The sequence below is a fragment of the Natator depressus genome, chromosome 15, assembly GCF_965152275.1.
Source record: "Natator depressus isolate rNatDep1 chromosome 15, rNatDep2.hap1, whole genome shotgun sequence".
NCBI classification, from domain to species: domain Eukaryota; kingdom Metazoa; phylum Chordata; order Testudines; family Cheloniidae; genus Natator; species Natator depressus.
Genome location: NC_134248.1, coordinates 16,946,397 through 16,961,682, shown reverse-complemented (window position 1 = coordinate 16,961,682; position 15,286 = coordinate 16,946,397). Strand labels below are relative to the sequence as shown.

The 15,286-nt window shown below is 40.2% G+C and overlaps 1 protein-coding gene across 2 annotated transcripts in view; it reads right to left on the bottom strand.

Annotated features, from left to right (window-relative positions):
- Positions 1-628: 628 nt before the first annotated feature.
- Positions 629-15,286, bottom strand: part of DGCR8 (DGCR8 microprocessor complex subunit) — a 46,684-nt gene continuing 32,026 nt past the window's right edge. Inside the window, exons 8-14 of one of the 2 annotated variants that reach the window (XM_074972382.1) lie at positions 13,421-13,519; positions 11,197-11,279; positions 8,116-8,216; positions 7,451-7,557; positions 7,080-7,207; positions 6,478-6,591; positions 629-4,911 (exon numbers count right to left, since the gene is read on the bottom strand). In XM_074972382.1, coding sequence (XP_074828483.1) covers positions 4,828-4,911; positions 6,478-6,591; positions 7,080-7,207; positions 7,451-7,557; positions 8,116-8,216; positions 11,197-11,279; positions 13,421-13,519 — 716 coding nt within the window. In that variant the 3' untranslated portion in view covers positions 629-4,827. The remainder of the gene's footprint in view (positions 4,912-6,477; positions 6,592-7,079; positions 7,208-7,450; positions 7,558-8,115; positions 8,217-11,196; positions 11,280-13,420; positions 13,520-15,286) is intronic. The other variant, XM_074972383.1, reaches the window with a different exon arrangement.

Here is a 15,286-nt window from a genome sequence, read left to right as displayed (position 1 = left end):
ATTCTCTGGGTGGACACAGCAAGACCTTTCGTCATGTCCACCACCATGACGAAAAACTGTGTCAACTTATGGAATGGCTTGGTCATTTCCATGTAAAAGGCTAGCGTTCTCCTGACATCCAGAGAGTGCAATTTACGCTCTTCTTCTGACTTACGAGGTTTTGGAAAGACAGGTAAGTATATATCCTGGCTTGTATGAAACTGTGAAACTACCTTGGGCAGGAAAGCCAGGTGTGGTTGCTGTTGGACCTTCTCCTGGTAGAAAACTGTATAGGTTGGCTCTGAGGTAAGCGCCCTAATCTCAGAGACCCTGTGGGCAGATGTCACTGCCACCAAGAAAGAAGCCTTCCAGGAGAATAGAAGATGGGAGCAGGAAGCCAAAAACTCAAAGGGGGGAGCCAGGAGCTGCAGCAGCATGAGATTCAGTTCCCAAGGCTAATGATGAGAGAGAAAACGGCTATCCACTTATGAGGCCAGGGGAAGGTGCTCCGACCAACCATCATGCTAAGAAGGAACTGAGAGGGCATAGGGCTAGTATCATCTAAATATACCGATGCATGAGTGTGGCACTCTGGAGGGTGCTACTACCAACCCTATGTATACCACGAAGGCAAAAATCTCCAACTCTGCACATGGGTACACGCACACACCTAGACATGAGCAAGCACTTGAAGAATATATCAGTGTACCTGGCTAAAGGGTTTTCATTTTTATGAAAAGGGGCTAGTTTTACCATGAAAATGTAAGTCAACATGTTATACCTGCTAATAAATGGTAAGAGATACTGATATTTGCATAACAAAAGCAGACTTCAGTTAACTTCAAAAGACCAGGTGGGAGACAGCTCAAGGAGAGGATTCCCACTCACAGACAGTGGCAACACAATACTATTAGTCAAACAAATCATTTTTATAATGTAATATCAAACTTTATTGCTTAAAACTAATTGTCTGAAAAAATACACATGTAGTACTCAAAGACCAAACACAAAGGCTTATATGATTGTGCAGGAAAAAAAGCAAAGCAGAGGTTCAGTGAGAATGAGGCTTTATAGTTGTACCAATTTAGCACTGGCATCAAGCAACTGCACTCTACAGTTCATACAGCAACCATTGTTATCTACTTGGGCACATAAGAATGCATTATTCACTTTTCCCTTCTCAAATACACATCAGAATACTGTTCACCTTTTATTTTGTCGAGAATAGCATTAGTTCTTGACTTTTCTGATACTTAATCTAAAATTCTTCCCCCAGGAAGTTTGACAAGGCAATTACCTTTGTGAACTTTGCCCCAGAACCAAAGTATAGTGCTTGTGTAGGATGTAATCAAGCTTTTAAAGAAAGAATACTTAGATGTTACAAGTGTGCATTGTATGTAAAGCCTAACAGTGTCATAGGAAAGTGGGAGTTTACATACAACAGCAAGAGTTTTTAAGCTTAAAAGAGCCATTTCAAGCATCTGGGAACCCAACTATATCTCTTGCTTAATAAATATTTAAAGCTGAATGACTTGTGTTTAAATAGGTAGCCTCTGACTATTTCACTGGAAGTCACAGTAATTTTTCATTCAGTACCATAAAGATTTGAATGCACGCTAATTTAACCCTTAAAGTCAATACACCACACTTCTGTCGAGAAGCACATGATATGCAAAGCAGAATAGGTCTAATTCCCAAAGGATGGAACAGTTCTTATTAATACATTCCATCCCCATAAATATAACCACCTTTCCTAGGATAAGGGGGAGGATAAAGAACAAAGATCAGTGACAAAAGCAGTAGTTTTGCTTTATGCATTCATACAATCAAGATCTAAACCTTTACAGCTGGTTACCTAAAAACACGAGTTACAAGACAAATTTAGGGTACATCTTGAATCACACCTTAGTGTTCATGCAGAAGCAGAAATTAATGCAATGACCTATCCTCTATCACAGCAGCTTGTGCTTATGTGCAAATGCAAGACTGTTACACTCCAAACAATAGTAAACATTAAAACACAAGAATACTTCACAATGACAATAAACAGCAGTTAAGTTGTTTGTTCCAGCAGTTATTGCGCTTTATTTTCTGGACAACTCTCCAGTTAAAGGCTGCAGCAAGGTCTAATACCATCCTTTTAAAGAATGCATAATATGTGAGAGGCTTTGGTTCACAATGAAATATCTAGATGCTTTATTTAAGGGCAATGGTCACCTTACGATTCAGATAGTGGCAGATTGAGGTAAGACTAAAGCAAAAATGCTCAATACAGCAATCCTCTTAGAACATAATACAAATAAATTCCTAAATGAGGCATCTATGGATAATCTGCAGGTGGCCTGCAAAATATTGACATTCTGATTTTGGACAAAAGATCCACAGGGGTGATTTGTCTTTTACAGTATTGTCCAAGGACAGATTTTTTTTGCTAGAAAACACACAAACTGAACCACCACCTACTTACACAGTAATATATTTAGGCAAAGGTATAAGCCCTGTCTTCATCAAAATCAGAGAGAAGCAGCAACTACTGCTTGTAAGTACTGCACCAATGTTACACATCTCTCAAAAGATGGAGATTAAAGCTATATTAAAAGAAAAGAAGCAGAGGCAGTACTTTTTAGATCGGTCACTTTTAAGAATAACGTCTCATCCTCCACCTATCCTTCTGTACTGAAAACAGGATTACAACTCACAGAACTCAAAAGCTGAATACGATAATGAAGATTGGGTGAGTTCTTATTTGCAGACACCTCTGAGCATATCACTTATAACAATGCAAATACAGAAACAGATGAGACTGATCTCAAATATCAGAAGCAATAAATTACAGAACTTTAGCTTGGGATCAAAAATTTAAGTTTTCTAATTTCCAAAATAGCAGGGCTGATAGTAAAGGTGTTAAAATCCAGTTGGCACGATCAGTCAATATACTGCAGTATGCTGTACTCAGATTTCAGACATGACAACTGTCCGGACAAGTACCAGACCTGCAGCATTTATAAGGATTAAGAACTGTATCTCTCTGTCCCACCAATGATTCAGGGAGCATACAATATAGCAGTACTAATATCAACTCTTGGATAAGTCATTGGACCCCTACCACCAAACTGGCTTCTTGCCATTTCCCCCCTTCTCAAGCACTAAATGGTTCCCCCTTCAAATCTGAGGAATTTACTGCATTAACCAATAAGGTAAAAACCCTAACTAAAGGGGAAAAGCAGTGCTTTCACTACAACCAAAATATTTCTTCTGTGCATTACTTATTAAAGCCTCAGCAGATACAGTAAGTACTGCCCGTTTTCTAAGATTGTATTTCAAAAATGCTTGCATATTCATGTCCTTTTTCATCTTAATCAGTACACTCTATTACGGTCTTATTCTAGTCTTTTTTCTACGTTGTATCCCAAATCTACGTTCTAATTTCCATTGCAGAAATTAAGATTTTTAGTATTTGAAGAAAAATGTAAGTAAAAAGCCAGTAACAACTTTTTTTTTTTTTAAAAATGTAAGACAGCTGCAATCAGTTAGTTTAGCATTTCCAAAGGCCAGGCCACAAGGAGAAATTGTTTCAAAAATCTTTCATTTAATGAAGCAAGTTATCTAAGACTTAACTAAACAAGTAACGTGGCCAGACACCAAACAAATTAAAATTACTCTATTACAGGGGAGTAAGGGTGGAGCTTCTTTAAACAATGCACTGGCAATATATTTCAGAATACCCATCAAGAGTCTTCAGTTATATTTCTCCTTCAAGCTCTGCAGATAGCCTCTCGAGTGGCTAAGTTACTTGCAGTTTATATCAAATTGCCGTGATTCCCAACCTTTTCTCTGCCATGGCACATCTCGAGCTCCAGGGACTCTTCTCGCTGCCCCCAGCTAAGCAGCTGCAGGAGGGAAGGAGCAGGAGATTGAGTTCTGATTGGTTGTTCCACCCTTGGAGGAGGTGGGACAATGAGGCATACTGCCAATCAAAAGGCAGTTTCCCCCCCTCCCCTGTTCTCACATATAATTTTAAAAAAAAATTCCATGACACACTGGTTGGGAAACACTGAAATAGAGGGCCAAATATTTTCCCTTCCAATTGGTTTGTAAACAATCATAACTTTTCCTTTAAAATAAAGCCCAACAATTTGGGATATCCAGCTTGTTGCTCTTAACACTACCAGGTACACTTGTTCTTTTCAAGTAGAAAAAAAAAATCAAAACAAAACAAAAAAAACCCCAAAAACAAACAAACCTGCATACTGTGATCTCAAAAAAAATTAAAAGCAAACCAACCTTAGCCTGGCAGTACACAAAATAAAAACGGCATGACTGGCCTAATCCTATGACATTAGGAACATCACTCATCACTTTTTCCATGTATCTGTCAAAGTGTCTTATCAGTGCATATTATTATGTGCTGAAATGCAACAAAACTTTTCACAAAAATAATTTTAGGCATGTTCATACAAGAGTATGTATATATAAAAATTTATATATAATATATCAGCTTCAACCTGTACATAGATTTTTTGAATTTGATCCTTAAAACACATCCATTCAAGACAACATGGATGACTTTCAAGGAAAAAGTGCTTCCTTAAATGTATCCTGTGTGAACATGCCTATATCTTCTGTGCATTTGCCCAAGTAGAGATCTTTATGATCAATCATTTAAACATACATATCTCAGGAGGTAAAAAAAAAAGTAATATTGCCCTGATGATGCAAAAGAACAATGCATAACTGAAGCAGCCAGGATTGTAAAGTTATCTTGCATTCTGCAGCAAATAGATTCTTAAATAATTGTTGAAAGTAGTTTCTCCATTTGTTATTGCTCCCCGCTTGTAAGTTTTCTGGTCACACATCAACAGTACACAGAGGTTCACTACCAGGCTGAGCTGATTCTACTATTGTCATCTTGGGTTTCTTTCGAGTTTCCTCCTTTAAAGAAACAAAAAGCAAAAAAATCAAGGTTAAAACAAGTTTTTTAAAAAAAACAAAACAAAACAAAACTGAGCAACTACTTAGTTCTAGTGGCAAAAATCAATTAAGTTTGACTTGATTAATTCAAATTATGTGAATGACTACTTTAGCTCATGATGAAAAAAGTCTGGTAGCTATAACAGAATTTCATTAAAAGGAAAAAGTTTTGCTCCTGAGGGAATTCTGCACAAAAAGTTTTTAAAATTCTGCGCATTTTATTTGTCAATAAATAAATCTGGAAGCTCCAGCATGTCAGTGAGGAGCACATGCCACAGAGGAGGAAGATCACCTGCAGGCTGCCCCCCGCCCCCAGACTCGACAGTGAGGCTGCACCCACACCTGACATAGCGCAATGGCCAGGCCTGCCCCAGAAACACCCTGGAGCCCTGCCCCTCCATGCCAGGCCCACCAAGATAGGTAGCAAATGGGACAGTGAGTCTTGTACGCACGCCCAGCCCTGGCCCCCAATCCAGGTTGGTGCAGGCAGGCTCAGCCCAGCAGGATCCAAGTGTGGAGGGGCTTAATGTGGAAGGGATACAGGCGTGGGGTGAGAGGGTTCTGCATAGGGCAATCTGGGTGCAGGGAGGGACTGGATGCACAGGGGCTTATTGGTGGATTCAGGGGGAATGGGACTATGCAGGGGGGGTCCATGTGAAGGAGCTTGGGGCTTGGCAGGAGGGTCTGGGGGGCTCAGCAGGGGGGCCCAGGTGCTAATGGAGTAGGGCTCAGCAGGGTGGGGTCAATGTGCAGCTGACTGGGGATCAGCAGGGTGGAGGACTGGTCAGGTTGGTCCATGTATGGGAGGGGGTGGGGCGCATCAGGGTGCGGGTTTGAGGGCGGGGGGGCAGTCTGGGTGCAAGGGTGGGGATCCAGATGCAGGGGGTAAGGCTTGGTGGGGGTGGGATCAGGGTGCTGGGAGGCTCGGGGGGGGGTCTGGGTGTGAAGAGTGTTCAGATGCACAGGGACTGGGTGGACAGGGAAGCAGCTCCCATTACAGTGACCCTCTCCCCCTGCAGCTGACAAGCAATGGAGGCAGAAAGGGGGGGGAGGGGTCTGGAGCTTCCTGCACTGGGGGAGGGGGTGTCTGACCTGGGAATCCTATTCTCTCCCCTCCCCCCGCCCTGCCCAGCTGGGACTAGCAGCTCAGTGCAGGGTAGGAGCCACCGACTGGGGCATCCCAGCCTCCCCGCCCCGCAATTTACCTTTCTGCTGGCTGCTCCAGGCACCCGAAACAACATGCCAGCAGGGGCACGTGACCGCTTTTGCGGCTTCTCTTTGCTTCCCTGCAGAAAAATGACTTCTGACGGGGAAGCAAAGAACTCTGAAGGGCATATGAATTCTGCATGCATGCAGTGGCGCAGAATTCCCCCAGGAATAATATTCAAATTTTGAGTGTCTAGCCTTCACTAAGGTACTGTAGGAAACAGATTCAGAACACTAAAAATAAACAAACTTTGTTCTGTGTTCTGGCCCTGCAACACAATTTTAACACGTATTTTTAAGAAGTCTGCAGTATGCACTCACCCTTTCTTGTGCCAACTTTTTCATTTCTTCCTGTAACTTGTTCAGGATGTGTAGATTTGGCTTGTTCTTTTTGGCATACTGCTGAAGTTCTATCACACTTTTATCAGAGGTTTCCTGCACAATAGGACCATAAGTAGTAGCAGAAAAAACGTTACCAAAAAAATCAGTCTCTCGTGTGTATTTTTTAAATAGTCACACCTCACAGAATTTAAGCAGGGTAGGTTCCCCCCCACCCATCCCTCTTTAAATGAAAAGGAACGTGCAACAAGTCAACTGTGTATTAGCTGCTAAAAATTGGTTTTACCATTTTAGCCTATAGCAAACACATGAGCTTGAGAAAACGCTGCATCTCTAAAAGAGTGCTGACCTTATGTCATGACAATAGCGAGAATCAATTAATTCAGAAAGCAGAATATCCTTTAGGGTTACTTATCAATATAGATAAGTAACATGCAATGAATAAGAGTATTAAGGCTAGAAAGCTATGCCAAGAGAAGGAAGGGAATGAAGAGTTTTTATCATTTTTAACTGCTCAGTATCACAACAGAAAAAAGCAACTTTTTACAGGGTAAATTACAAAGCAACCACAAAATCATGTTTACCTGTTTGACCATCTTGCTATTCTCTCTACCATACATACGCAATAAAGAGCCCCAGTTTTTCACATGCGGGTGCAGTAGCTGTAGGATTTTCTGAGAAGCTAGTTGTTTCCCAACTCTCTTGTTCTTACCTGGACAAATGATAACCAACACACAATCATCACACTAGAACATTAAAAAAGGGTGTACATAAAAACTACATTAAGGGAATCAATTAATATATTCCTAATTCTCTTCAAGATTTATACACCGAAGGGTAGAATAAGCATGCACCAACAAAATATTCACGCAAGATAAGCGTTGAGGAGGACAAGAAAAAAGGAAGAATAATTTGTAAGCAAGCATAGGAAGTAAAAACCAAGAACAGTACTTACACCAGCCTCGCACTGTGTGCTTGCCACAAGTCATGACATATTCACTCTTCTGATTTTTACCAGGAATCACTTCAAACTTGATAGATGTGTCACCCATTCCATGGTTTCTTAAGCACACAAACTTAATATTGTAAGGGTCAACCAAGCAAGTTGCATAGAAAGAAACTGAACTGAACAATGTGAGGTCAACATAATTGAATCTGGACTTAAAGTACAGTAAAATTCAATTAAAAATTAAGCAAGCTAACAGGGAGTCTCATTTTCTGTGCCAGTAACGTGACTGTACCGCTTTGCAAAAAATCAGCATTACCGCCTCTCAAGTGACAGACAAAAATACATATAAAATTCTAAGGACCAGATCCTACCCTTATGAAGGGGGAGCAGCAATACCAGACATGGAGCAATGCTGCAGTATATACACTGGTGCAAACCATAGCTAAACAGCAGTTCATGTCACCTTAGGGTCATAGCAGACGGAGTAAGTGGTGGCCACACTGATATTCACAAGTGCTGGAAAGGTATACCATCCTGCTGGTACCTCAGTAGGAGTAGATGAGGAAGAAAGGAACAGAGGGACTCTTGTACCCTTCCTACTTTAGTACATCTAACAAACAGCAGAATTTGCCCCCAATAACATTTTTAGCATGGTTATGATGTGATCCTACCTTTTAAGGCACTCATGGAGAATCTGATATGGAGACAACAGTCCAGCTTTACTGGTCAGTTCATATACCCGTGAGTCCTCAATACTGATATGGTTAAAATACTACAAAAGAATTGAGACACGTTCTTCAGCTACTCGTCAAACAAGCACAATATTGAAAGTGTCCTACTTCTCAATTTCTTCTATATTTACGTTTGTAAGCAAATTAAGTTTTATATTTTTCATCACAGAGCATTTTAAACTACACATTAGATCTTCATTATTAGAATTACTGAGTTAGCCCTATTTTAGCAAGCAACACTACAGACCATTTCCTTCACACCCCAATATACAATGAGAAAAATACACTTGTTCCTCTACGGTATATTAGAAAGAGCTTCTGACCTTATTTTTTTAAGCTCCCCCATTTCCACAAAAGATGTAATTCTCAGTTCTACTTATTGGCATTTCATACATAATGAAAACATCGTTGCCCAATACAACGAAACTCCCAACTGTGATTTAATGCTTTTAATATTACATTAAAAAAAAAATCTTTGGGCTGTCTCCTATAGTAAAATAAAAGCTTCCCCAATTCCTATACTTATTACTTCAATCTGCAGAGTGGTCTTGTCTCAGTTTCTCTTTTTAGGTAGCCTGTCCTGTTCAGGTTTTTCAGGGCAAAAACAAAGGGCTCAGTGATGACTGTTCTTTAATTTCTACTCATGATTTACTGTGTATTTATTGAAATACCTCAATTAGGCAGATATTAGAAATTTAAAATAATATTTTCTCTACTTTAATCAAACAGCACTGTTGTCATTCCTCCAAACCACTTTTCTAGTACTTTCCACGATTTTGGGTTTGTAGCCCAAAGTTTCAGCTTGAGGTTGGAGGTTTACTAGCTTCTTACAGTGAAGAGCTACTATCCACTTTCTATTATATGAACAAGTCCAGAGAGTTCAGGCTCAGAAAACTCCAGCAAAGTGTTCCTTCTAGTGTGAATCCCGGTCTTTTTATTTTAAATCAGTATCTGTCTCCAATTATTTCAAGATTGGACACACATTCTTTAGGGATTGTTTAAGAACAATAAGCTCAATCCCACCAGGAATGATATAGGAGGGCAGACTAGAACAGTGACTCACAAACATGTGGGCCACCAGCACTCTCTGGTGGTCCATGGAGAGCTAGCTCTCCTTGTTTTCAGCTCTCTCTACAGATACTTGAGATGCTTTTTGCAAAGCAGAGCTTGGAGGCTTGCAGAAACTGCTAAAAACAAGAAAGAGTGCAAATAGGAGCCAGCCTCAGGGACTGGAACCACTAGCATATGAGGAATATGCCAGGGACACAAGGCAGGCCAACAATGTCTAGTGAAGCAATGGAGAATCAAGTGGCTGGACAGTATATGCAAGTGACAAGAGACCCAGAAAACAGGGAAAAAGGCAGGGGAAGAAAAACAAATGTGAAGGGAAATGAATTTAAGAGCAAAATTAGATAGTGATTAATCTTTGATCAAATTAAAAGATTATTAGAATATTTAATGTGATCAATTTGTTGCAAGCAATTGCTGTAATTGCCACAATGGTGTTATGCAATCATGGCTAAAATGGAGTCACACAACCACCTCTATCAAGCAATGGTCTACACTGAAACAGTTTAGAAACGCCTGGACTAGTTAACCCACAAGAAGTTGCTTCCAATGCATGTACTGGTTAAAATAGCCAAAGTCTAAATAGTGATCTACCTCTAAGCTACTATTAAAAGGTTTTATGTACATTTTTATTTGTGCTGTTGCTTGCACTTCCATGGGCTAGGCTTGAACCCCATGGATAGGGCTAACAGAGAGAGTTAAGGGACAAAATAGGCTTGACAACTGAAGTCTGGTCTCTTTCTGAAGTTTCTACACATTTGTCCAATGTACTTTTCAACAACTCTGGGCATGTGAAAAAAGTCAAGCATTAATAACTATCATTTTCACAAATCATCAAGAGGACAAGAGAAAAAGACCTCATCCCTACTAAGACCCTCCCATCCAAAATTTGTTTACCATGGTAGTATTAGACTATCTGTATGTGACTCTGGATTTCCCCCCCCCCTAATTCCAAGCACCATGTATTTGATAATATAAGAAAAATCACAAGTATTGACTGTTTCTTCCTGAAAACATGAGGGACTCTCCTTCAGTAATTAGGACAGCACTTTGTAATGTTGAAGGAGAAAAAAAAACCAAAAAACCCCCCAAACAAAAACAAAACAAAAAAACCCCACAAAACATACAACCAAAGAAAGTACTATCTTGTATTCAGGGCTGGAAAAATCCAATTTCCCATGACAAATCCCAATCAGAGCCAAGTCATCAGTTTCCACAGAATTTAAGTTTTTATTGACAGCCTTCCAAATGTGAAACAAATTTAAGTGGATTCAGTGTTGTCTTATGAAGTCAGCAAACTAATGGCTTCAATTTGCCATTTTGCTATTGCTTCGCTTAAATTAACCACTAAGATCAAATTTCATATCTGCTCTTCAGAAGGTCAGCTTCATGATGCTGGTCAGGAAATTTATGAGCAATACCAGAGGCAGCACTAAAAAGTTACTCACAGGTAATGAAAGCCCCACAGAATGGAAACTAGGGAGGGGATTGAGTAACAGAGACCTGCTTCGTCTTGTATCAACCAGGAGACTCTGGTCAGAGGAATAAAGCTGCCAACTTTGTCATTTTTAGCAGCTGAAGCAGATTTGGGGTGAACTGCAAAATGTATCAAGAACTGATATGAAAGAAGACCAGAGGTCTCCTTTCCCCCACCAAGCAAGCTCTAAAGACAATACTGTGGTAGAAATCCCAGCAGCCAAGGCTTGGAGAGATCCGCATTTCCCACAAGGACTGATGCTGGATCTTGCTAGAGAGAACCCTTCACCCTCTTTATCACTTTTTGGCTACTAGGTAGTTACTATAAATTTCAAGCCTTTAAACTAAAATCTTCCACCTGAATGGGAAACTGATAACTACCACTATGTAGTCAGCATCCACATACCCTCTGCCTTTTGGCATCTAATGCTTTTTAAATTAAGCTACTTTATATCAGAAGGTCAAGTTAATATATACCTCAAGTTCTTCACTGTCTTTGGGCTTTTCCTCAGAGGTCTGTTTAACAAAGTCAGGAATGAGGATTTCCAGTGTAGCTCGGGCTGTGAGAAATGATTTAATGTCTTGGTTACATTTACTATATACAAAGATTCTACAAAGGCATGTTTATGACAAGGAAACATCACTTCTTTCTAAAACAGAGGTCCTCAAAGTGTGGGGCACAGCCCCCTAGAAGACGAAGGGGACCATGGAAGGGGGTGTGGCGGGGCCCAGGCCACCCCCACGGGGGTGGGAAGGAAGCGCCACTCATCCCTTCCCCACCCCCAGCTCTGCTCCAGTCCTGCCTCCAGCCACGTGCCTGGCTCCCGCCCCCGAAGGAAGCGCCACCCATCCCTTCCCCACCCCCAGCTCTGCTCCAGTCCTGTCTCCAGCCTTAGTCCCACTCCCAACCCTGGCCCCTTTACCCTGTCCACATCCCCGCCCCCGAGCCATGGCCCCAGCCCCAAGGGTGGGAGGGGTCCACAACCCTCAAAAGTTTGGGGACCACTGTTCTAGAATGAAAGATTCTCAGAGCTGCAGTTCACAGATAAGTAAACTGCTTTCTACTTTATAATGAGGCTTGGCGGAACTGGATTTTAAGAATAAATTTCAATATAGATAATATGAATGTTTATTTTTAAGCATTTTTTTCCATTTTTATCAATTTAAATGTCCACAGTTGTCAGTAACTATGGGGAGCTCTGTCAGTAAATAATTGTCTGTAGACATACAGATTCAAAGAGTTAAAGCTTTATGACTGTTAAACACAAATTGTCAACGTCACATCAAAATATACAAAGTAAATATCCTTAAATAAAACTCTAAGAAGTTCTCAAGCCGCATTTTTTTTTAACTAAATGTAAATTTTTATCATCGATGGAAATATTCTTAGTTGGTTTGGGCATGTACGGTGAAATTGACATTTACCAATAAAAATCTAATCCTTCCAAGCCTCTATGTAGTATACAATTTATTAATTTATAAGTACAGAGTTTCTGAACACTGACTTATTTAAGAAAGTGTATTTAAGCTTACTGAGTCAACACTGAAAGACTCATCACTATTAAGCTGTACACTCACCCATAAACAATTGCTTCTGGCAAAAGTCTGAGTCACAAGAGAGTTTAAGTCAAACTTTCAAAAGTGCTTAAGTTCCATTTGCAAAAGTGGCACAGAAGACCAAGTTCCACTGACAGTCAACATGACTAAAGCCAGGTCTACACTTAAAAGTTTTTGCCAGTGTAGCTATGAAGGTTAGAAGTGTGATGCTTTTACAGTAGCCATGCCAGAAAAAAAACCAAGTACAAGTGCAGTTATACCAGCAAAAAAAGTGCTTTTTGCAAGTACAGCTTATTTCATTTGCCAAACCAGTCTAAGCTATATCAGCAAAAGTATATTTTGCTCATATAACTGCATCTGCATTAGGAGGATTTTGTTGGTATTGCTCTAAAGTTGGAAAGGCTTCAAAGTGTAGCCAAGGTCCTAGGTTCCTAAATCACTTAGGCTCTCTTTAAAATATGATACCTTGTCTTTATGCTGAGCCCTTAAGTCAGAGTTTGAAAGCAGCAGGCCTCCAAAACATTCACATCTAGGGATGAGTACAAAGTTCTAAGTATCCACGCCCCAAATCATCCAGAGACTTATTACAGAACAGAGTCAACTTCTTAAACAACTGAAAGCAAATAAGGAGCAAATGGTAGTCTTTGGAAACTGGAACAATAAGTTTCATGTGGCTTACACTACCAAGCAAAAAGATCAAAATTACCAGAGAATTTCACAGAAGGACAAGAATTGGGTAATTATATTTTACCTTTCTCATTTATATGATCACCCTTTGCACTCCCTTTATGATCTTAAATCTCATGAAATCTTATGGCTTTTCTAGAAATAGAGAATTACTTCATATCTGCTGATTAAAGATCCAAGATTAGTATTTATGTTAGTGTCTGAAGTTTCTCCAAGGTTTCTAAATCCCACAGTTAGTTGCTTGAGACAGGATTCATTGTAAATTTAATAGTGTTCCCCAGATCAATTGTTAACCATTTTCCTCCAAAAATATACACGAATACACCTCTCAGTTGAGTATCGAAAAAAGCTTAATTTAATCCTACTCATTGCTGTTAACCAATCATCTCCAAAGCAGAGGTACAAGTAGGCAAGCATAGCAATTCAATGGCTGGTACTTAGGAAGTATGTATGTTACCAGCTTTATTCTTGGCGAGTTTTTTGCTGCTTGCAGTTCCTGCCCCATAAGTCACTCCATCAATAATCACTGAGGCTCCAAAAGGCTCACTTGGGTTCTCTTAAAATGTGGGAGAGAAAAGCTTTTCAAAATTCCAATCTTTTAAATATAAACACACATTAAAAACATACAGTAAAAATAAAATCATCAAGAATAGGAGAATGCCCCATACTTGGAGATTTGTTTTCTCCTTCATTTGAACCTCAGGAGATCTGAAAACTAACTTCTTCCTCGCAGGGGTTCTCAAACTGTGGGTCGTGATCCCATTTCAATGGGGTTGCCAAGGCTAGCTTATACTTGCTGGGGCTCAGGGCCGAAGCCCAAGCCCCAGCGGCCGAAGCCGAAACCCTTGGGCAGCGGGGCTCAGGTTACAGGCCCCCTGGCTGGGGCTGAAGCCCTTGGACTTTGGCTTTGCCCCCCTCTCCCTCACCAAGGCAGTGAAGCATGGGCTTTGGTCCCCCCACCTGGGGCAGTGGGGCCTGGGCAGGCCCAGGCTTCGATCCTCCCCTCCTGGGGTCACATAGTAATTTTTGTTGTCAAAAGGGGGTCACGGTGCAGTGAAGTCTGAGAATCCCTGCTCTAGAGAATAGCAAATCACCGCTCACCCATTTATATACAAAAACATATGTATCTTTTCTCAGAAGGGACATATCAACCATGAAATCATCACCATCTCATGTACTTGTTCAGAATTAAAGTACTGTGATTGTATTACATTGTGAGCACATTTTTTTGGAATTTCTGTCAACATTAAGGTTTTAATTCCATATGATGTTTTGGAGTCTCTTACACAGTGTTCCAACACAAAACCTAAGCATTTTATAGTGAAGCATAGTATCAAAGGTTTCAGAGTAGCAGCCGTGTTAGTCTATATTCGCAAAAAGAAAAGGAGTACTTTTATCTCTGAGGTGCCACAAGTACTCCTTTTGTTCATCAAAAGTGCTTTTTGAAGAACTAGAGCTGAAATATAAATCCAATAGGATTAACACAACAGGTGAGAGAAGAAAAGGGTCTTATTTCAACAAACATGATCTAGCAGCTGAATGGCTTTTTTATGTGCCCACCACACAGCTGGAAGGGCACAAGTTCTTTCTCCAATATACATGTGATGAAATGGATAAAAGCAGAGGCAAGGAAGTTATGTATGCCTTTGGGTAAGGCTGACTGGAGTGTGTGGCTGGATGAAGCAAGGAAAACCTGGAAGATATCTGCAGACGAGGTAGATGGTTTTGGTACAATAAATTGTGATCTGCTAATTTTGTGTCATTTTTAGGTTGCCTTTGTTAGATAATGTAATTTAACTCATTCAACCCCAATCCTTATCTTGAAGGTTAGATCCCAAGGACAGTTGCTCCCCTGATCTTTGTCCAACTGGGAGCCTCTCATATGGCAGATAAACCCAGCAGGAAGTTTAAAGACTCAGCCAGGAACTATCAGGATATAGTCCATCACCTTAGGGATAATTTGATTCTTTTTTCATGTATTTATTTAGATTTAAAATTATAAAATAAGATGGCACGCAAAAATGCTCCTGGCAGTCCAATAACTTCACTAATTAAACATATAATGAAATCCCAGCAGCTTTGAAATAATAATTCCAAGAGGAACTCAGCCAGCCAGCCACCTATAGAATTCATTCCACCCCTTCATCATTTTGGGAAGCAGATAGTTAATCTTTACACTCTTTCTATTCTTATTAACTGGATGGAAACTTTATAATCTATACCTAACCAACTTTATTTTTTCCTCTTCATATCGAAAAAAACAAAATTATAATTCCAGCAACTGCCTGAGGAGTTAACGGCGACTAAATATAGATCCACTTAC